Source organism: Cygnus olor, chromosome 20, assembly GCF_009769625.2.
Source record: "Cygnus olor isolate bCygOlo1 chromosome 20, bCygOlo1.pri.v2, whole genome shotgun sequence".
Classification (NCBI taxonomy): Eukaryota; Metazoa; Chordata; class Aves; order Anseriformes; family Anatidae; genus Cygnus; species Cygnus olor.
The window spans coordinates 3,872,471-3,895,603 of NC_049188.1; the positions used below are offsets into that span (position 1 = coordinate 3,872,471).

The 23,133-nt window shown below is 39.2% G+C and overlaps 1 protein-coding gene across 2 annotated transcripts in view; it reads left to right on the top strand.

Moving 5' to 3' along the window:
* The window catches only part of ZZEF1 (zinc finger ZZ-type and EF-hand domain containing 1), a 62,861-nt gene that overhangs the window by 12,253 nt on the left and 27,475 nt on the right, over positions 1-23,133 (top strand). For both annotated transcript variants that reach the window (XM_040533097.1, XM_040533098.1), the window contains exons 9-29: positions 993-1,091; positions 2,135-2,226; positions 3,206-3,354; positions 3,894-4,005; positions 5,259-5,474; positions 9,732-9,832; positions 10,169-10,338; positions 11,128-11,261; positions 11,549-11,619; positions 12,076-12,190; positions 12,859-13,018; positions 13,928-14,049; positions 14,136-14,246; positions 15,140-15,306; positions 15,979-16,060; positions 16,676-16,877; positions 17,931-18,079; positions 18,368-18,608; positions 20,176-20,255; positions 21,531-21,624; positions 22,190-22,700. In XM_040533097.1, coding sequence (XP_040389031.1) covers positions 993-1,091; positions 2,135-2,226; positions 3,206-3,354; positions 3,894-4,005; positions 5,259-5,474; positions 9,732-9,832; positions 10,169-10,338; positions 11,128-11,261; positions 11,549-11,619; positions 12,076-12,190; positions 12,859-13,018; positions 13,928-14,049; positions 14,136-14,246; positions 15,140-15,306; positions 15,979-16,060; positions 16,676-16,877; positions 17,931-18,079; positions 18,368-18,608; positions 20,176-20,255; positions 21,531-21,624; positions 22,190-22,700 — 3,178 coding nt within the window. The remainder of the gene's footprint in view (positions 1-992; positions 1,092-2,134; positions 2,227-3,205; positions 3,355-3,893; positions 4,006-5,258; positions 5,475-9,731; positions 9,833-10,168; positions 10,339-11,127; positions 11,262-11,548; positions 11,620-12,075; positions 12,191-12,858; positions 13,019-13,927; positions 14,050-14,135; positions 14,247-15,139; positions 15,307-15,978; positions 16,061-16,675; positions 16,878-17,930; positions 18,080-18,367; positions 18,609-20,175; positions 20,256-21,530; positions 21,625-22,189; positions 22,701-23,133) is intronic.

Genomic DNA, 23,133 nt, shown 5'->3' on the forward strand with positions numbered 1-23,133 from the left:
ATAGACAGCTTTCACAGTTGTTTTACTTGTTGTTTTGCTGGGGTTTAAAATGATATAAGACGTACAAGTTAATGACTGTTACTGAGAAGATAGAGCTAGTGCAACTGAACTGCCCTAGGAGTTTGTGATTAGATAAGCTTTCTGTGATTCGTGAATTGAACCAGGTGGCATGATCTTGAGGGAGAAGACATGAACTTTGTAGGCAGTGGGCCCTTTATCAAGACGGTGGTAGTGTTTCTATAGTATTAAAACATCAGATGCCATTTTCCTTTTATTCTTCCAGTAACATACTTAATTTTTTGTATGTTTAGCCTCAGTAAATGGTCTCTCTTGCAGATACATGGACATACACAAATTTAAAATATTTTAAATATAATGCCATTAACATCTATTTACAGTTCTTTTATTCTTGCTTTTATAAATTAATCTGAGTATTTGTCATAACTGTAGAGCCATACATGCTCTGGCATAAGGCAGCAAGATTTTGCTGTATAGACTGTGCTTGTTTGATAAATCTGTATTTTCAGGTATCAGTTCCTGAGATTATCATTCGTATCTCATGAAGAATCTTCCCCTTTGTTTGCCTTTTAGTACCTTTTGTCAGGACTTTTTGGCTTGTGCCTAAGAGTACACTAATTATTTTATAATTATGGTATCAGTATTTGCTTTCAAAATTTTTGAAAATCACTTTGTTTTCCCTGTAGTAGCTGCTGCTTTTTGCAAGGCAAGAGTGGTGTATCATATATAGTGAATTCCACACAGCTGAAGGACCAGTCAGTTGTTCATTCTCCTTCTGTACATATCTAAGGCTCTAGCTATGGTAATCTAACATGACTTCTTATACTGCTGTTTCTTTCTCCTTTTTCTATCTGACAGTGGTAAAAAGCTCATAGTATTGCAATATTTGCAGTCGCTCTTTGTATGAAGAACTTAAATCAGGCAAATAAGCTGTATATTTTATGAATTTGAGAAGCCTTGTTCTTCTTGTTTAGGAAAACCATTACGACTAACTTTGCAAGCATGTGATGTAAAGGGAAAAGAAGATAAATCAGGGCCTGAAAACCTCCTTGTAGAGCCGTGGACTGGGGATGGTAAGAGCCTGGACTTAAAATCCAGAACATTCAACCATACACAAAGGCTATTAACAAGGCTGCGGAGCTATTGCATATATATTTGGCAATACTCAATAGTTTTATGATGTGGAAGATCTGTAAAAGCAAACAAACAAAAAACTATGTGCAAATTCTGTTTTACAACAAGGTGAATCTTTCAGGAACCAGTTTATTGTCAAAACAACAAAAGGATATGATCTGGGGGAGAATTATTGATACTTTGTGTGAAAGTAAGCAATAAACTGTCACATACAAAATTACACTATAGCACATTTTGTGGCTTGAAGTCATGAATCATTCACTGATGGTTTCCCAAATATTGATGGAGAGCTATGGTGGAAATCACTGAGATTTTTACTGACTGCGCATACCTATTAATTCTTCGCTAAGGCCTGTTTTTGTTAATAGAATGTTTTTATGTACTGGACACAACCTAAAGAAAGAGAGTTGTGTTTCTTGACCTCCTTTTTAACTGAAATGCCACATAACCTTTCTGAAAGAAAAACCCTGTATACCGTCTTGTGCAGTGCTACTTATAAATGAAAGCTATTGTGACAGAAAATCAGGCATGTTCTAAATACTTATTTTACCCCTTTGTATACTTGTGCATATTATTTATTTTTTTAGTTATTTTGTGGATTGTTTCTGGTGTTTTGTAGATCAGTTTGAAGAACAGTGAGTTGTATCAGTGAGCAGAACCACAAGCTAAAGTCATATTTGGGTGTTACTAATAACCTTTAATGGGTAACACTCAGAAAATTGCTGCAAATACTGCTATCCCAAGAGATACACTGCTGGAGAGACCTATGTATACTCTGTGGGAGTGTATACTAACATGATACATTTTTTTAGTTGTCTTTTACTCTCTTATTTAGAAACGTGTCCTAATGAGCTACAGCATTTCACTAGGAACACATCTTGTTCTTGTTTCCCCCCTATTAGTCCACCATCTTGGTGTTCTCTTTCAAATGTTTTGCCCTAGCAGTCCCTCCAGCCTCATTCTGTTTCCACTGCTGCTTTAGGTTTCCTTACTGAAACCGGGAAGACCAGAGCAAGTATCATTCTTTCTACTGGCAATGAATCTTCATTTCAAGTGACACAAATTAGAATAAAGGTATGTAGTTTCTTTATGTTTTTCAAGGGGAAGGCTCTCTCTTTTCTCTTTTCCCTAATGGTAGAGTTGAGTCTGATTTTTTTTTTTTCTTTTGTATCAACTAAATTTTAAATTCATCATGAAACAGTGGTATTTTGGGGTTTTACTTTTGTGTAAATCACAGGGATCTGAAGGAAATGGAGATCTAAAATTGCATGGAGTCAAGACATTTATTTTCTTGCTTTTGTCTGTCTTGTACTATACTCAAGTTATTAAGGTGTAGAGTATTAATTTATTTGTAAGGTCATATACCTAGTATTTAAAGTAATTTTTCAACTCTGAATCGCAGAGTTTCAAGATATAGTATGTGAGTTCAGATTAAACGGAGGGTTTCTCAAATTCTTTTCAGAGACATCAGTGTAATTTGAACACTCAGTGCAATTTTATCTGGTTTGAAAACAAGATCTTGTGATTAAATCTTGTGGCCAGGAGAAATCTTCAGTGAGATTTCTGCAGCTGAATTTATTTATTTAAGGCAAAGAAATAATTGAATTCCTGGAACAAGAATGCGTATTTCAATGTCCAAGGGAATCAAATAAGAATGGAATTCTGGCAAGTAAATTCTAACTGGAGCCATAGAGGCAACTAAACTGTTGCAAAGCAGTGCAGGGATACTGGGATACAATTTTTTTTTTCATTTTTAAGTATACAAAAATTAGAATGAGAATTAATATTTGGAAGTATAGTTATTGTTAGGGTATTAGCAGAGTAATAACTGTAGCAAACATTAACCATGCACACGATCCAATGGATTACAAAAGCTTCCATAACACTTCTCCAAACTGTGTTTCATTTCCTTCTTTAGGTTAAAAGGTGTTATTCCAGAGATCAGTTTTGTTAGTACTTAGTTACTTACTGTAACTTTCTTTTTTTTCTGTGAAAACAACACCTTCTTTTATTGTCAGTTTTTATGTATGTTTCTCTGTATTTGTTCTTTTAGGTTCGAAGAGGTGCCATTGGAGCCCAGTGTGGGCTGGTGTTTGCTTACAATAGTGCTTCAGAAAAGTTCCATGCAGAGGAACACTTCAAAAGATTTGAAAGCTATGACAAATGGAAGCTACAGGAATTCAAACAATTTTTAAAAAACAGGTAAAGGGGCACTTTTCCTAATGAAGGGAATATAAATGCTATATTAGGTCGTTTTGCAGTGGCACTTGAGCTACTGAGAATTGCTCCAAATGACTTAAAAATGATGCATGTGTCATTTAACGGTTACCTGTTTGATTTTAATGAGCCTTGGTTTGATGTGTTTGAGGAAATATATACATAGGTGTTGATTTCAACCTCTTGATTTAAAAACCTGTTCAGAAAAACATGTAACAAAACAAACATTCTACTTACAGTGCAGATCTCTGATAACAAACCATTTATAGGAAGACGTATTTTAATTAGTTTTATTAAGTTACTTTCTCAGAATTGTCGCTTAGGAGTGAGGGGAGGTTAGGGACCATGACTATGAAGACTTTGTTCATTGTAATACACAAACTGTAGCATATATAAGGTATGCGAAAGTTTCTCTTCCTTCTCTGTCATCTTTACAACCATAATGTGTTAAAAATATTTTGGTAGCATATTCAGCTTTGCAGCAGTTTCTTTTCTTTACAAAGTTTATGTTCTTCTATACATAGAAGCAGCTGTTCGTGTGATGATTTGGGAGATGATGATCCTATTGGCTGGTTTGAAGTGGAAGAAGAGTGGGATGAAGTGGATGTCAAAATGCAACAATGCAGAGTTTCCCAGGTAAGAAATTATGAAAATCCATTAGCCCAGTCACAGTGAGCAGAGGCTCATCACTGCGCTTTGTTGTTATGCCAATTGAAATAAACATAACTTTTTTGTGCAAGCAGAACTCTTCTGGGTGGGAATCAATTGGCTTCTTGCTGAAAGGATGATTTGACTTTTGTTCTCTGTGTTATGTTCTTTTCCTCTGCATGTACACATATATTGTTGCAGTTAAATGGTTCTTCAGGTTTAGAGTTAATGCAAAATTATGTGATTATGCACAGATTAGTGGTTTTATGAGTGAATATTTCTAAGGATGATGTGGTTCTTGCTTTATTCTAGTATCTTTATTTTATATTCTGTTTTTATATTTCAAATATATATATGACTTTGATATTTATATAGATAGATACACATTTAGTTAACTAGATATCTAGTTGAAATATATAGTATCTTAACTGCATAGTTACAGATTTTATTCTTCTAGAGGCAGATTCTTCAACCCTTGTTTTAAGGGACAAATAATTAATAAGCAGTTCAGTGAGTTAGATCAAATACCTTGAGGAATGTGGGACTTTCCTGTTTTGAGAGTGGCAGAAAATGGGTTTCGTTTTATATTGTTTAAGTAGGAAGCTTTGATTTTCAGTTGCATTTATCTTGTTTCTGGCATAAGCTGTTGAATAGTTCCCCTGAACTTTTTTGGACTCTGAAAATTAGCAGAAGTGGTTGTGGGACCTTTCTGAAACCATCATTGCTTGTTAAAGCATTCAGCTGTTGTCTGTGTAACCATTAACCCCTTGAGTGAGTGGGGTTAGTAAATACCTTTGGATGACAACACTTGCTCTTCCTTTCAGCTTTACGTTTCGTATCTTAATGTGGACAGATTGAATAAAACTGTTTTAGATATTACATGCTGATGCTCTGCTTGCTTTTAAATGCAGATAATAATTTTTTCTACCTGCAAAAATGCTGTAATTATAGAGCTAAGAAACAGAGTATACAGAATGAATGGAACTGATAATTAACTAACTTTGCAGATACATGCAGAGGTCACAGAACCAGTACTGTGACTTTTTGAGAGTCCAAGCTTAGCCTGAATCTTGAGCTCATTATTTTAAGCTTCTGGGGGTGGTTGGCAGGGAACAAGGCATAAGGCTTGTCTCTCTCCCTAACCTGCAGTCTCCTCATACATGTGCTCTCATGTCTTGTAAAAGCCAAGTTTAGAGTAACTTTTAAAACCCACTCTTGTGCTGTGTTTTATGTTCTTTTAGTACTTAATGATAAAGTTCCTCTGCACAAGACAAGACACAGCAGAAAGGCTCGGAGTTCAGGGCCTGAATGTTCTCGGGTATCTTCGGCCTGTGCGAGAGGAGCCCAACAGGAGCATGAACTGCTTGCAGTGCAGGAAAACTGATGATGATACAGTGTGTGGCACAACTCTTCTCCTGAAGACGCTTCATTTCATTCAGCAGCTTGCACAAGACCTGGTATTTTTACTTCTGTTTTGTTTAAGCCTGTATTTTCCATGCTAAAAGTAATAAGGCTATGCTGACAGTAACTGTAAGTGGATGAAGCACAGTCTTACTAGTGAGTAGTAATAATTATTAGAACTATGCTGTGGAAAAAAAAATGCTCCCTGGAAAAAGGCATTCTGTTATGGTTGCTGAAGTTGATTGGCAATATGCTCACTTTGGATTCTGGAGAGAGTTAACTATTTTTCGGCATCAATGCTGAAATAGCAGTGCTGGGTGAAATAGATGCAAGAGAAGGACACTGCACTGTCTATTAGTGTAACTGTTTCTGAAGCAAGTGTAGGAAAGGTATAGAGTCACAGAATGGCTTGGGTTGGAAGGGACTCAAAGATCATCTAGTTCAAACCCCCATATGTAGAGAGGTAGCTAGGCAGGTTGCATAGATTAAAACACGTTCTCTTTCTTTCAGATAACGTCAGTGTCCAAGGTGAGATGTATATAGTTAAGAGGTGTATCAGTGCTGGTATGCACTGATTTATGTCAGCATTGATGTACCCTACTTCAAGGATACATGTCAAAATCATGTTTTTGTTCATACCGTACATGATTCAGTGGCTTTTCAACTTAGATTCTGAGTTGTGGGCAGTCTCATTTTGTCTATTACTTAATTTTAGTCAAATTAGAAGAGGTAGGGGTTGTAAAGACTCTTGATGGGGTGGCGCAGGATGGGGATGTTGTGCTAGACATCTGGAAGGAGGAGACAGAGACAGGAGGAGGCAGTGATGATGTTGAAAAGAGAAGCCTCAAGGCTATCAAACAGGACTATAGGGGGCTGGGACGATTGGTGGAGGGAGCGGGAGTGCAGGTGGTGTTTTCGTCTATCCCTACGGGGGAAGGGAGAGGCACGGAGAGGACACGGAAAGCTCACATGGTTAATAGGTGGCTCAGAGGCTGGTGCCAGCACAGAAATTTTGGGTTTTTTCACCATGGGGAGCTTTACTCGGCACCTGGCCTGATGGCCCCAGACGGGTCCCTATCTCCAAGGGGAAAACGGATCCTAGGCCAGGAGCTGGCGGCGCTCATAGAGAGCGCTTTAAACTAGGTAAGAAGGGGGACGGGGCTCAAACAACGCTTGTTGGAGCTGTGCCGGGGGAAACAATGGCTAGGCTGGGGAAGAAGGCGATGGCCCAGCTGAAGTGCATCTACACTAATGCACGCAGCATGGGTAACAAACAGGAGGAGCTGGAAGCCATCATGCAGCAGGCAGGCTACGACTTGGTTGCCATCACAGAGATGTGGTGGGACCGCTCCCACGACTGGAGTGCTGCAATGCCTGGCTATCGGCTCTTCAGAAGGGACAGGCAGCACAGAGGGGGTGGTGGCGTGGCTCTCTACATTAGAGAATCTTTTGATGTTGTGGAACTCCAGGCTGGGAATGATAAGGTTGAATCCCTGTGGGTTAGGATCCGCGGGAAGGCCGGCAAGGCTAGCATCCTGGTCGGGGTCTGTTATAGACCGCCGAACCAGGATGAGGAGACGGATGAGGAGTTTTATAGGCAACTGACAGAAGTTGCAAAATCGTCGGCGCTTGTCCTCGTGGGGGACTTCAACTTCCCGGACATATCCTGGAAACACGGCACAGAGAAAGCAGTCTAGGAGGTTTCTGGAGAGCGTGGGAGATAGCTTCCTGACGCAGCTGGTCAGTGAACCTACCAGGGGTGGTGCCCCGCTAGACCTTCTCTTCACAAACAGAGAAGGACTGGTGGGAGATGTGGTGGTCGGAAGCTGTCTTGGGCAGAGTGACCACGAAATGGTAGAGTTCTCTATTCTTGGCGAGGCCAGGAAGGGGACCAGTAAAACTGCTGTATTGGACTTCCGGAGGGCTGACTTTGAGCTGCTCAGGACGCTGGTTGGCCGAGTCCCTTGGGAGGCGGTTCTGAAGGGCAGAGGAGTCCAGGAAGGCTGGGCGCTCCTCAAGAAGGAAATCTTAACGGCACAGGAGCGGTCCGTCCCCACGTGCCCAAAGACGAGCCGGCGTGGAAGAAGACCAGCCTGGCTCAACAGAGAGTTGCGGCTTGTGCTTAGCAGAAAAAAGAGGGTTTATAATCTTTGGAAAAAAGGGCGGGCCACTGAGGAGGACTACAAGGATGTAGCGAGGCTGTGCAGGGAGAAAATTAGAAAGGCCAAAGCTCATCTGGAGCTCAACCTGGCTACTGCCGTTAAAGACAAAAAATCCTTTTACAAATATATCAACGCGAAACAGAGGACTAAGGAGAATCTCCATCCTTTACTGGATGCGAGGGGAAACCTAGTTACTAAGGATGAGGAAAAGGCTGAGGTGCTTAATGCCGCCTTTGCCTCAGTCTTTAGCAGCAATACCGGTTGTTCTCTGGATACCCAGTGCCCTGAGCTGGTGGAAGGGGATGGGGAGCAGGATGTGGCCTTCGCTATTCATGAGGAAATGGTTGGCGACCTGCTACGGAGCTTGGATGTGCGCAAGTCGATGGGGCCGGATGGGATGCACCCGAGGGTACTGAAAGAACTGGCAGAGGAGCTGGCCGAGCCGCTTTCCATCATTTATCGGCAGTCCTGGCTATCGGGGGAGGTCCCAGTTGACTGGCGGCTAGCCAATGTGACGCCCATCTATAAGAAGGGCCGGAGGGCAGACCCGGGGAACTATAGGCCTGTCAGTTTGACCTCAGTGCCAGGAAAGCTCATGGAGCAGATTATCTTGAGTGTCATCACGCGGCACTTGCAGGGCAAGCAGGCGATCAGGCCCAGTCAGCATGGGTTTATGAAAGGCAGGTCCTGCTTGACGAACCTGATCTCCTTCTATGACAAAGTGACGCGCTTGGTGGATGAGGGAAAGGCTGTGGATGTGGTTTACCCTGACCTCAGTAAGGCTTTTGACACCGTTCCCCACAACATTCTCCTCAAGAAACTGGCTGCTCGGGGCTTGGACTGGCGTACGCTTCGCTGGGTTAGAAACTGGCTGGATAGCCGGGCCCAGAGAGTTGTGGTGAATGGAGTCAAATCTGGTTGGAGGCTTGTCACTAGTGGTGTCCCCCAGGGCTCGGTACTGGGGCCGGTCCTCTTTAATATCTTTATCAATGATCTGGATGAGGGCGTCCAGTGCACCCTCAGTAAGTTTGCAGATGACACCAAGCTAAGTGCGTGTGTCGATCTGCTCGAGGGCAGGAAGGCTCTGCAGGAGGATCTGGATAGGCTGGAGCGATGGGCTGAGGTCAACTGTATGAAGTTCAACAAGGCCAAGTGCCGGGTCCTGCACCTGGGGCGCAACAACCCTAAGCAGAGCTACAGGCTGGGAGATGAGTAGCTGGAAAGCTGCCTGGCCGAGAAGGACCTGGGAGTATTGGTTGATAGTCGGCTGAATATGAGCCAGCCGTGTGCTCAGGTGGCCAAGAAGGCCAACAGCATCCTGGCCTGTATAAGAAGCAGTGTGGCCAGCAGGTCTAGGGAAGTGATTGTCCCCCTGTACTCGGCTCTGGTGAGGCCGCACCTTGAGTACTGTGTTCAGTTTTGGGCCCCTCGCTACAGGAAGGACATGGACGTGCTCGAGCGAGTCCAGAGAAGGGCGACCAAGCTGGTGAGGGGTCTGGAGAACAAGTCTTACGAGGAGCGGCTGAGGGAGCTGGGCTTGTTCAGCCTGGAGAAGAGGAGGCTCAGGGGCGACCTTATCGCTCTCTACAGTTACCTTAAAGGAGGCTGTAGAGAGGTGGGGGTGGGGTTGGTCTGTTCTCCCACGTGCCTGGTGACAGGACGAGGGGGAATGGGCGAAAGTTGCGACAGGGGAGTTTTAGGTTGGATGTTAGGAAGTACTTCTTTACCGAAAGGGTTATTAAGCATTGGAACGGGCTGCCCAGGGGGGTGGTGGAGTCACCATCCCTGGAGGTCTTTAAAAGACGTTTAGATGTAGAGCTTAGCGATATGGTTTAGTGGAGTACTTAGTGTTAGGTCGGAGGTTGGACTCGATGATCTTGAGGTCTCTTCCAATCTAGAAATCTGTGTCTGTGTCTGTGTATCTGGAAGGAGGAGACAGAGTCCCTGTTAGTAGCTCTGTGAAGGGGAAGATTTCAGCCAAAATCACCAGAATATTTATGATGGTGAGAGAACTACACTGGAACTCATGTTAGATGCAAATTTATAGCAAGCTAGGCTGCTTTAAATCCAGTGCTCAGATAACTATTTTTTGTAAATTTGTTTTGTTCAGATTTAACTTTCCTATCCTGCATTTTCTTTGTCTTTTTTAAGGTTCATCAGAAGGAGAGTGGATTAAAATACAAGTCATTTTTAGATTTCACAGGCCTTGATCTGCAGCTGTTCTGGAATTTTTACAATAAACTTCAACAAAAGTAAGTTGCATCTTTACTGTGTGGTGAAGCACTAATCTGTGTGTGCATGTGTAAGTAAAGTATGCTTAGTTGTGTTGCAGCAGGTTTTTTTTTCCTAAAGTGCATCACTTACATAAATAACATTTTCCTTCTTCTGCCATATGGGTATTTAACTATAATGTTGTAGAGAAGCTTGAGGTGTAGATTTAGCTGTTAGCAACACTTTTTTTTTGGCTATGCTGTCAGCATTTTTTTTTTATCTATCTGAGATAGTAAATCTCATAGCATTATTTATTTGCTATAAAAGAGCTTCTCCTTTCTAGTTTTTGCTTCTGTTTGTTTTCTCTGTTCTTACAGCCCGAGGGAAGAATGCATCTTTGCTCAAACATTGCTGTTGCAGCTACTCCAGAGCTGCTTCTCTGTACTTACTGGAGACAATAAAATTGCTAAACCTCAGGAAACTTCTCAGAACAAAACACCTGGTCACACAGAAGCTGCTGAAGAGCTTTACAGACATCTGTGTGAAGGTAATGTATACTGAATGTATTAACAATTGTTGCTGTTCTGGCTTACAAGTATGTTACAGTAGTTAGAATTTGGGAAAATGCATTTATTTCTAAAGACTAAGCCAGTTACTCATTCCTTTGTTTCTTTTTCAGGTCAGTGTGTACTAATTAGTCTATCACAATAAAACTTCTCTTGGCCTGTGAAACAGTTTTATAGGCTTTCTGACAACTTATGGCCTGGAAGCAGCTGCAGTAGGAAACTTCTTTTGAACCTGTCACCTGCTCAAACCAGCAGGGAATGTGATCCTTTAACTGAATGAAGTTCATTCAATTCAGATATTTCACGTATATAAAAATGATCTTAGGAGGAGCCTGTAATGTGTACACAAACATGAAAGAATCTGGAGCCAGTGAAGAGAATGGCAATTACACATTAGATTTGGCTGGAAATAGGATTTTACCCTCTTTATTGAAGTATATATATATTTTTTTTGTTAATTAGCTGACAGTCTCCTGAAAAGTAAGCTAGAGATAAAAATTTATACAGAATCTGTCACATCTTGAAAGGTTTATTAGCTTTGATAGTTGTCAGGCCTTAATGTTCCTTGAATTAATTTATTCACTGAATAAATATATCCTCAGAGAAATCTTTCTTGCTAAAAGTCAAAATGTTTTCCCCCATTTTTTGGTGTATAATATGGGACTGCAAAGACTTGAAGTTGTGACAATTATGCATTTAATTCAGTTGTACCTCTAACGTATTAAGTATTGATTTGAACTTACCATTTTGTTTTCTTTTTGTATGAGCAGTAGTGGATATGGGGGACAGTAACCTCATGCCAGTGAAAATGCTAAAACAGGAAGTTAAGAACACCTTACTCAGTGGAGCAGCAATCTTCTTCCCAGACAGACAGACCAGGCGAAACCAGCTTTTCACCATGATGGTAAACCATTAAGTGAGAAATTGATTGTTTAGTACCTGCTTTCTTTATGCAGAAAACACCAAATCTGAGTTCTTGTTGTCAAATAATGTATGCTTTGTCTGATTCAAGTAACGTGTTCTTTGTCTCTTTTTACCATCCCCCTGCCCCTGTAGCTTATCTAAAGAAAGAAAAGCTATACTTGCCTTTTTGTTACCAAAAACGAATAGTAAAGCTCAGAAATTATAATTCTTTCTCATAGAGGAAGGAAACAGAACATATCATAAAAATAAATCTTTTTCATTTTCTAGAAAAACATCACAGAGCAAGAACATAAGCAATCTGTACATCTTGCCTTCAGATCCTTGTGTACCCATTTCAGGTAAGGGGGTTTGAAACTGAAAATACTTGTCTGATACCCCTCCTCTCTTAATAAATTCCTCTTTAATCTTTTTTATAAATATAATTCCGTTGGATAACAGTTCTTCATAATAATCAACTGACTTTGCTTTAGAGAATACTGCCAGTTAGGATATTTATTAACGGAATAGCTATATAAAATATTCAAGGATTACCATTGGTGCTGAAATCACAGTATGCTACTCAAAGGCTTTTACTAGGCTGTCTTTCAAGTTTTTAAGTGGCTCTTTGGATTGTTTGTCCCTCATGATGGTTGGCATTGCTTTAATCAGTTTGGATTCATCAGAACCCAGTCGCTTTTAATAGTAATGATTCAGTAGGTTCTCTACAGGTTTATCCTTGTCACAAGGATAGCTACATTTGTATTTTGGAACTATGCTACTTGGTTTTGGTTAGTAAGAAGGTCTTTGTTTTGTAGTGATCAAGATCCAGGTGGACTCTTACTATTACCAGAGAAGGGAGTTTCTGCAGATTTTGACATAAGTGAAGTGCTGTCAGTCATGGAAACCCTTTTGCTAGTGGCAGCAAGAGAGGTAAGTGTCTTCATACTGTTCCTCTTCCTGCTTCTTTGCTGTGATTTTTGTCTGTGTTCAAACACAAGCTGCATGCCTTAGATGTGTGCTTAAAGAAACTAGTTTTCCAGAATGTCCCTCTGGATGAAGCTATTAATATCTACTAAGGACTGTAGGTCTAGGTCTTCCAAACGACTGAAATCTTTTCTTTTAAGCATTAATATTTTGTAACAGAAGGGTAAGTAATGTATGGGATAAGGTGTTTTGTTTCTGTTTTGCGGGGCTTTTATGTTTGTTTTTTTCCTGTAGCATATAAGAAAATCTATGGCACCCTATTAACACTAGGAAACAGAAGTAGTCATTCCATATTGAGAGGTTAGATTTGGTCATGCCTCTCAGGGAGGTGTAAATGGAGGAGGGTCATTTACATATGCAGAAAAATGTGCTGAGAACATCGAATGATTCACATGTAGCTGTTCCTACTTAAAATTGTGATTTATCAAAACAAAATACATTACTTGGCTCATGAAGTTATATGGTTTCATGATGTTATACACAGTTTGTCAGTTGCATTTAATCTTTTATGTGGGAAGAGCGGGCTGATTATGTCCGTCACAGTTTACTGAGTTACACAATGTGTCATTCTGCAGCAGAAGAAAATATCCTTTTGTTACATTATTTTTTTTCAGTGTGAGATGATGATGCTGGATGTTGCACAGCAAGAAAGTGGCACAGTCCTGTCTTCCTTATTCTGGTCTGTTCAAGGTAGCCTCCTTTCATGGTGCTACCTGCAACTTAAGGGAAGTGATAATTCAGCCAAGGATCTTGCTGTAGAAATACTTAAAAACTGTAAGTGCTGGGACCAAATACAGACTTAAATGTGGTACAATATGTGACTTTACAATCTGATTTAAGTAATAGCAGTACAGTAAAGGTTCACCAACAGTTGCCTGGCATATCAGGCAACTTAGAATTTTAGCTGTACTGATAATTTTTAGTTGGAAGAATATTCAGAAAACATATCAGTAAGCTTGGGGATTTTACATTGAAAGAAAAAAATGCAATTACAGAATATCACTTGAACGTTTTGTCTTTTTTATATGTCCCTTATTTTGATAGGCTCCTGGTGTGGTAGTATGTTTTTTCGTAGATGTTTGTGACAGCAAGAAGAAAGGAACTTACTTAGGAAGCTGGACACTTATAAGGGATGTTCTACAACAGCATCTTTTAAAATTATGTTTATTTTTCTTAATGCAGCAGTACAGTATTGAATAGTTAATTTGGCCAAGTATTTAATAGAGAAGTGATACTTGGAATTTTATGTAAAGTCACTTCTTATTTATGTTATTTTTGTATAAATAAGTTCATTGTTTCTCTGTATTGCCTTTAAAAATGTTGTAAGGCTATAGTTAATATTTATTAGTGTTATTTTTCTTAGTTTTGAAGAGAGGCTGGTTACTCAGATTCTATCATCATTTTTGGAGTGTTTGATTTAAATTCTGGTCATTCTTCTTTTTTTGAGTTAGTGGATGAGTGTGAGTTGTTTCCATAATAGAAATATCCCAGAAAAGGTCTCTGAACTTTCTCCCAAGTGTCAGTTTTTTGGGGCAGCGGATGCCTTCCCTGTTGTCTTTCCTGTTCTGCATGTCACCGTGCACTTTAAATAGCATTCAGTAAAGCAGGTTGTGGTAGCAAATCTCTCCAGGTTTATCCACCATCCTTAAGGTGGCTATTAAGTTGAATTTTGTTTCTCTTTAGATGTAGGCCAGTTCCTGTCGAATATGAGGAGGATTCTGCAGTCACTTTTATCCCAATATAGTGGCAAAACAATAGTAGAAAAAATAAGTAACTCTGTCTTTGCAATGGCAACTCGTCAGCTGGTAAGTGAACACTGGTGTTTTGTACTATACCCAGGTTGCATGGCTATGGCTACGTGTGTTTTAACAAGAACTGTGTTTTCCCCTAGGTCATCTTCTTGTTGGATTTTTGCACTTTAGACATTCCATATTGTACTCTGCTACAGGGATTCAGCACTCTGGTAGAACCACTGAAAAACCTTTGTAGTGAGCCTCATAAGGTAACTAAAGATATAGGCAGACAGTTCTGAATTCTGTATTTCATGTTCTGGTTGTTCTTTGTGATCATCTACTACCTCCAAATATTATTAATGCTTTTGAGTATTTTGCTTGACTGGAACTCTGGTCAATTCTTCTGGGCATTCTAAAAGTGATTTTTAATGCTTATTAAATAATGTGTGTGCATAAATGCTATTTAATTGTACCATGAAATTTTGCAGTGCATTGCAAAACACAATAAAGCACTAGTAAGTACAATGAAACAAAAGGAAAATTGCAAGAAAGGCATAGGAAACTCAGATGATTCTATTACTGAGCATTTTGAAAGGAGCTGGAAAGCTTTTACAAGTAATGGGATGTGCAGTGATATATTGAGTAAAGAACTGGAAATATATCTCTTTGGATATGGAAGTTGAGCAATGTGACCAGAAGATGCAACTGGAATGAGAATAGAAGGTGGATAGGAGGAGGAGGGAGTCTGAGAATGAAAGAGGAAGATAAATTAAAAATAGCATATGCTCAGCATTTTAGCTTCATTGCTTGTAGTGATGCTAATAGAGTTTGTATGTCTGTAGTGTAGATGTTTAAATCGGCGTTAGTCATCCAGACACTTTTGTTGTCATTGGAGACTTACAGGAACTTCTGGGGTGAGACTGTCTCCTCCCCTGGTAGACTAGATGAATCTTGCATTAGAAGTGCTTCTCTACCCTGATTATCAGAGATGTTGTTGTGACTGATCTAGGTGTAAGTCAGTGCTGTAACTTCTTAAATGCCACCCTGTATGTACATCTGGCAGCTTAAATGTATAGACACAAAAATCTAGTGTGGTGTTTTTTTGTTTGTTTGTTTTTAATGCTTTACATTTGTATCTCAAGAGTGTATTTTCATTATACAGATGGAAATGGAAAGCTGGCAGCAAGAACAGCCTGTAGTATTGCGAACATGGACAATGGAATCTCCTCATAACTATGAAAATAATTGCCATGAGGTCTCAGTCTTCCTATGTCATGGGGCAACTTACTTTGAGGTGGAATTTGATGAAAAATGTGAAACTGAAAGGAGGTAACTTGATCTTGTGCTGTGTTAGATATCAATATCTATTTGCAGGATTCCAGTATCTATGTGCAGAGGGGCAAATCATGTTCCGCTGTGCAAGGAATACTTCTTTCACCCCAAGTGTGCCCTCTCAGTTTCTTCATTGTCCTGCTTACCATACAAGACGTTATTTTGAATGACTTAGTCTTGTGCTGAAAGGCACCTCTCCTGGCAAATGTGCAGACATGCTGTTTGTATGAATTTTGCTTCCTTTGATCTGTTTTGCAATGTTGCAGTGACTACTCCAATTCATGAAATTTCTCAATGTGGTATTTATTTTGCCTTCTTTAGACAAAACTCTTTTTTTGTTTGCTTGTTTTGTCTTTTTTGTTTGTTTTGTTTGTTTCTTTCATAGCATAGTAGGTTACTGTTTCCTTAAGGCATATGACAAATGTTAAAATTAGTACCCGTTACCAGTTCTGAAGGATTGGGAAAGTTCTACAGGAAAGCAAGTCTGTGTTTGCCAGGACTATTGCACTGAGACATGAAATAAATTCCTTAGCAATGTAGTTGTAGTTCTGAGAGATGTGGTGGGATACTTGGACTATGAGATGCAGCACTTGTGAAAATGCAGAAGGAAATATTTTCCCCCAGAATTTAAGAAGTAAATTTGGAAGTAATGAAATGCAATTTTCACAGGTATGATTACCTGGAGTTTACTGATGCCAGGGGTGCAAAAACTCGTTACGATACAAAGGTTGGCACTGAGAAGTGGCCTAAGGTGAGCACCTTTAAAATTCTGAACCCAATGACATATCTAATCTTTGGAAATTCTTACGATTCTTGTGGAAAACCTATTGTTTAAAAATACATCTGCTTTCCTGCATGTGTGTGCTTAGTCTCCCTCCAAGATGTGGGCAGGAGGTGGGGAAGAAATTCTGCAATGATTCAAATAAAAAGAGCAAATGAATAAAGAATCCCTTTCTGTTCCAGTTACCAAAGGAGCAATCAGTCAAAATTAAAAGTAATAATCATGTTTAACTGTTAGCATGGGCAAAATTTATTCTTTGATACTCTGCCCTCACAATTTTTAACATGAGATGAGCTTCATGCTTCCCATAGCTACTCCCTTTCTTTGATGACACCTACTGCTTCTGTATTGTTTTATGGGTCCAGCTTCAAAAGCTCAATCAACTATAAAATTTCGTATTAAGCTATTGATTAGAAATATTACTGGCTTATTGTTAGGGGTTTCTCATTTGCATGGTGGGGAAATCAGATCCGTTATGGAGAAAAGATAATATTGAAAAACCACGATTGCTGAAGGGAATTCATTACCCTGAAACGTCTTCCTGTCATGTACATTTGGCAAAATGACTGTTTTGTTGCTCTGTAGAAAGTGACCTTTAAGGCTGGCCCACGGCTGCAGTTTCTCTTTCACTCTGACAGCAGTAATAATGAGTGGGGCTACAAGTTTTCCGTCACTGCTTATGGCCTACCAGATGTTGCCGTTTCTTGGGGCTTGGATTTACAGCTTCTTGTATCCCGGTTGATGGGGCGCTTGGCTTCCCGAAGCATGGCACTGAAATCTCTACGAGGTGAGTGCACTTCATGGCTCCAGAAGTTGTGGTGTCATATAAGGATAAGGTACCTTGTGTTTTGAATCCCATGAAAGGATGAAGTTCCTTTTTATTTATCTCTTGACTGACGATGCAAGACTGCTTAACGAAGTCTGGTTGTTGGGCTAAACCTGGTTTTGTGGTCTCTGTGCAGCAAGCCTGATTGCTGTTCTGCTGAACTACTGAGAATGTCACAGGGTTCACTGTGATCTTTCTAATGTTCAGAAGCCAATATTAGGAAGAGACAGACGCCTGGAAGTCATCATATTAAGCTGCATTATATTTATAAATTAATATCAGGGTTCATCCAATCTCCTTCTGTTCTTTTTTTCTTTTAAAATTGTTCCCTAGTGCTGTGATTCACCCCTAGTGGTGGAGTTAATATGGAGCCAGAAAGCTGAAAAAAATACAGAGCAGAGAACAGAAATTTCAGTGATTTAAAATACTTCATGTGAGCATTTGGTATTGATTTAAATTTGAATTCACAAGTAAACTTTAGCTAACTCCAAAAGATGAACACACTTAAGATTTGGGCAAGTGAAGATAACAAGATGTGAGATGGGTGTCGTAAGAAAAAATAGATGTAGTTTATTGTTTAATTTCAAAACCAGAACACTTCTAGCTAGCTTCCTAAATCTGAATTCATTCACTACTTTGCAGCAGTTAAAGAGTGAGAGTTCTTGCTTCAATCAACTGGTCAGGACTTATCTTGGAAAATCAGTCATGTACTGTTCTTTCCTGTGAATTTAGGGAACTAATTGAACTGCTCTTATCATGGAATATTTTACTCCTTTGTTAATATGAACATGCTTACACCTAGCAAATTATTGTATGTATTTAGTAGGAGAAGAATAAAAACATGTTTTCTGTACCACATTAGAGAAATTGAAGTTAGAAAATGTTGTTCAATTACTTGTTCAGTTTGTGTGCTTTATTTTTTCCCCACTGGATGTTCAACATATTATTTCATTGGTCTGTAAAAATAAATGAAAATATTCAGTAACTGAAGTGTCCGTTCTGAATTTCTTGCAGAACTAGGTAGTGAAGCAGATTTGCCTCCTTTGAAAGTAACATCAGTTCTTAACTCTCCTTTGTGGAAACCTGTCTTCAGGCATCAGATGTGTCCTGAGGCTATCCCAGGAGCCAGTCAAACCAGTAGACTGCACCAAAATAAAAAAGAGGTACTTTGGTCATTGCTTTTATTTCATTGGCTTGAAATCTCTGTGTATGACATGCTTTCATTCAGCCTTAATTAGCTGATGCATCATTAAGTGTATGCTGTTGTGCTACAGTTGTTACCATTTGCACTGGATAAATATCAAGGAGGAGGGAAACTGTTGTTCTGTGCCGTTTTATTAGTTTCCACTTAAACTGCTGTAGATTTACTGCAAGTTGACCTAATTGTAGAAACAAGCTGCAGCAATTTTTCAGACAATATTAAAGTAAATGTGTTCTAACATTCTTTCCAGGCTAGGAACTCTCACCAAGATGACTGCCGTAACTTTCTTATCGACTTTGCAAAATCAGATCCTGCCCAGGATTTCAGTGGGCAAAAATCTGAACTTTTCAAAGGACTTATACAGGCATGTAAAAAACAGACCCCAAAGACAGATATAGTTGCTGGTTCTACTGTTGATCAAGCTGTGAACTCAACGTTTGCTGCTTTGGTGTATCTCACTCCAGATTTATATGAGAAGCTTCAAAAATATGGTAACTCTAACATTAGACTATCTTAATAATGAAGACTTAAAGTTTGTAAGAGGCTGTCTTATAGTTCAGTTTATAAACTTTGAAAAAACAGTTTAGCGTGACGACTTTTAAAAAGATGTTTTGTCCTGTACAAAGAAGTCATCATTTAGGCAGACTAGGTAAGCCTTATCTTTAGAGTGTTTGTTTTATTAATATATGCTTTTATCTTCAGAGCTTTGTCCAAATATTAATAACCATCATAAACTACTAAGTCTTATTATAAAAGTGAGCCAAAGTGGGCAGTGATTTCCCCTGTGGTTTTAATTCAGAGGGATGTAGTTCCCAGTGATTAGCAGTTCTTACATAATTTTCTAGTCTCGTAGTGTCTTTTCTAAAAAGCCAGCATCAATTTGTACAGGTTTTTAAACTTTGGGGCTTGAGGAGGTGTGAATTATCTCCCAACATGTTTGGCATCCTCAAAAGTTTTTTTGGTTGCTTGGTTGTTTTTTGTTTTTTATAAAAGAAAATGATTTGCTTTTAACTTGTATAATGTCCTTTGTTACTACAATTTTTATATCTTTAGTAGGTAGAGTAAACAACTGATTAGTTTACATCATATTTTCATTAAGCTTATTGATGCATTTGAAATATTGGATAATAAGGTGTTACTTGGTTTTGAAGGGTTTTATTTTAGGAGAAGCTAATCACCTTCAGTTTCTGTCACAATCTTGAAGTTAAACATCTTTTTGAGCTTTAAAGTTACGGGTAAAAATGATTGACATAAAGACTGACTTGATGACTAAAGTGGTTATTGCCTTTAGTCGTTTTTGTCTATGTCTGACAGTTGATATTTTCTGAGTAAGATTGAACACTGGTAACTCAGGAATATATCAAGGAGTGGGTAAGATATCTGTCCTACTATTATGTTAGTAGGTTCATCTGTCTTAGTCTTGCTGGGGCAGATTAATTTCAGGACCCATGTTGCCCTGTGCAATGTTAAGTATGTACAGTTGATACTGTAAAGAAGAGGGGGGGGGAGAGGGAGGAAGAAACGAGGCAACATTTGAGTAGTTGGAGGGGGAAGACCCTGAACAGGAACATCTTTTTCCACATAGTCATTGTCAGGCCACTTTTGATGGGAACTGTTTTGTCATGTATTTAATTTTTGTAAATCGATTTTGAAGGTCTATTCTAGAAACAGCATAAAACAAAAGGGAAAAAAGATAACTAAATATATCTGTATAGCTTTAAGTTAACACTAAGCAGTTTTGAATGTTCTGATATCAGTTTGCATTAGTAACATTTGCATGTATAGGGAGAAGTTTTTATTTTTCATGACTGCAGGCATCAATTTTGGAGGAGATGAGAGAGATTCATAATTTAACTTTGCAAATAGCTCTGTCGTGGTGCAGTTAATGTATTCAAGGCTCAGTAAAGTTGGCAGTTTTTATTCCCTATTTTTCTTACAGGCATAATTCCAAGTATTGACTAAGAGACAAAGGCTCTAGCATAATTTTTTAGTTAAGTAGTCAAATTGTGTAAAAATGGAGCTGTAAATAAACAGGACTCTTCTTTCTCTCGTTTCCAGTCAACAGTGGAGGCAAGGTGCCTTTGAGCGATGAGTTTGCACAAGTATATTCCCTGGCTGATTCAATTAGAATATGGATGGTAAGATCGCTCAGGAGGCTATCCGTTGATGTCGTTTACCTTAATATATTACAATGCACTGTTAAGGAGTCGTGTGGAGCCATGTTTTCCATCAGTGATTCTAGGTCAAATATTTTCACTTAGGAAAAACATGTATTCACTTCTAAACTTTGAACTAAACATTTAAATGCTTTCTTACACTCCCCTCCTTTCATCGGCCCCAGATGTTTGATCATGAGTATTTAGGACTGAATTGGACTCAAAATCAGTTATATCTGTGTTATTTTTCAGCAGGAATGTGTGTTGTTAATTAGGAATATTCTTGCATAGCAGTTGAGAGTTCTTCTGAAGTATAGCTTAGAGATCTGTCTTAAACATCATTCTCTCGGTTCTGCAGCACTAACAGGAAAGGGAATAATTGCTTCTTTGACAAGCAAGTAACTGGCTGTGGTTCAGGATATGTTCTTTGCACATAATTTTCCTTTAAAACATAAGGCTTATGTCAAGAGCTGGTGTCACCAGCTCACAACCTGGTGAGAGGTGTCTGCATCACCACCTGCAGCTGCAGAGAGCCAAACTTCACTTAAATTTCAGAAGTCTGCAGGAGATTCTAAATGTTAACAACTTTGTGGCCTTTGAGAACAGCTAATTCAGTTTATGGCCCGCTTTTCTGCTGCTCTTGCAAACCCATCAGCCATAGGCTGGCCGATTTAACTGTTTGAGTCACTTGTGACCTCTTCCTTCCTCTTTCTTGCCTGCAAGAATTCCCTGCAGCATGAATATGGGCTGGTGATACGATGAGTGGAGATGCACGTTAAGATGAGTAATAGCACCGTACCTGTTACTAGACAGGTGATGTTTGCATTCCATTTGTAGTCCATTTACATAGTGGGTGGGGCTCCAGTGACAATGACATCTGAAAGTACTCTGTAGTTAGATGACATGATGCCTTTGGAGAATCTTATCTCATGACTAGATGTACATTTTTTCCTGAGCGATAGGGGTAGTGGGGAAGCCTTTTTCTTACAGGGCAGAGGGTAAACATCCAGGCATATGACAGGGAAGGCTCACAGCCAACAAGCAGTGAGCATCTTGGTACAAGGCTATGTTACCTGCTCTGCCAGTTTAGGTACTGCTCTTTTAGACTATTAATTTTTTTTTTTTTGTTCTGTGCTAGGGAATAATAAATATTGTCATCTGCTCCTGAAAGTTGAATTCCTTTATTGCAATGCAATCTTCTTACTGTCTTGCTGTATAGATATATATATTTTAACTATTTTAACGTCCTGTCTACAGTTGGAAATGAAACAGAAATCCCTGATGGGTAGGGGAAATGATACCGAGGAGAAGCAGAACACAGAAGCAAGTGAGGTGAACCCAGAAACTCTTGGTAAGTGGTGCTTTTCCAAATGTATAAGCATTCCATATGGTTTAGTAGAGCATTACCTTGTAAACCTCAGTCACTATTTTTCCTGTGAAAGGTGAGTTAGTGACGTGGGTTACTTCTTAATTCCTTAAGAGAGAAACTAGTGTACTTTATATGAACTATCTGAGATTGTGTTTTGCTGTTCTTTGCAGAGAATAGTATGTGAGAAAATTCTGCAGGGTGTGCCCCATCACTTGGGTCACCTAGTTCTGAACTTATGTTCATCTATTTTTGCAGATACTCATTGCCACAAATAATTGCTGTTAGAGTAGCAGCTGATTGTTATTAGAATAAAATGTGTTCACGTTGACTACTGTATGCTTTGTATGGTTTGATGTAATTATTCAAGGCATTTGCAATCTAGAATTACATAGCTGATAGCATCATGATCAATATAATAAGAAAAACAGTATTTTCGTTCTCTCTTGGCTCAGAAGGAACAAGATAAACTGCTTTCTTCCTAAGCAAAAGATAGCAAGTTTGGTGTTCTGCTGTGATGAGTTTAACGCTTTTAATTTTTATCCTGCAGCAAAACTTTGTATGCAGAAGAGCCTTTTGTTACTGAATTTTTTGCCTGTGAGAGCAAAGACAAAAAGTTCTTCAGACAGTTCGGAAGCCCAAGATATTGATAATATCCAACAGCATGTCAGTGATAAATGCCAAAGAATAGGTTCTGTTGTGGAAACAGACTTCCAGGCAGCATCCTCATTGTCTTCCAGTAGAGTAACTCATCCTGTTTCAGAGAGGGGGCAAATAACAAAATCCGATACAAAGACTAAACAAGTTCCAGACCCTCTCCAAACAGAAGAAGCATCTGCATTTCATAGCAAGCCTGCTGAAAATGCAACTTCACAGCAAGAAGATGTATCATCACCTCCTTCCACTCCTACACGAAAATCTCAGTTCAGCCGTGGAAGACTAAGGCTGCTGTCTTTTAGATCAATGGAAGAGCCAAGAGCAGTGCCTACTGTGAAGGAGAAATATCCCATATTGAAAAACATATTAGATTTTATTAAGGATCAATCACTTTCCCATGAAAGGTAAGCAAATTGAAAATGTTGTCAATTATAAGATACTGGAACTTGTCTTCAGACCTCTTCAGATAGAATAAAACATGACATCGAAAAACAGTTTGTACTTAAGCAGTTTTCAGATTTATGTTTCAAACCTCTGTTGTTTCCATCCATGTAGAGTCTTGTAGAGCATATTATTTCCTCTGGTTCCTTTCTATCATGTAGATCTTCAGAATGCGAAAAACAATATGTGGTTGTTTCTTGTCTTCCTTCCTGAAATCTGTTTTCAATGGCGTTTTGCTTCCTATCTACAAACAGGGAAGACATGGTATATCAGTTCTAGAAATCATTGATAACAAATTCTAGGCTAATTGCACCTTTCATTAAATTGCCTGGTATTCTGAATGTAAATGGAAAACGAAACCTCCAGTGTCTATTACAGTCTCTAAAACTTAGACTG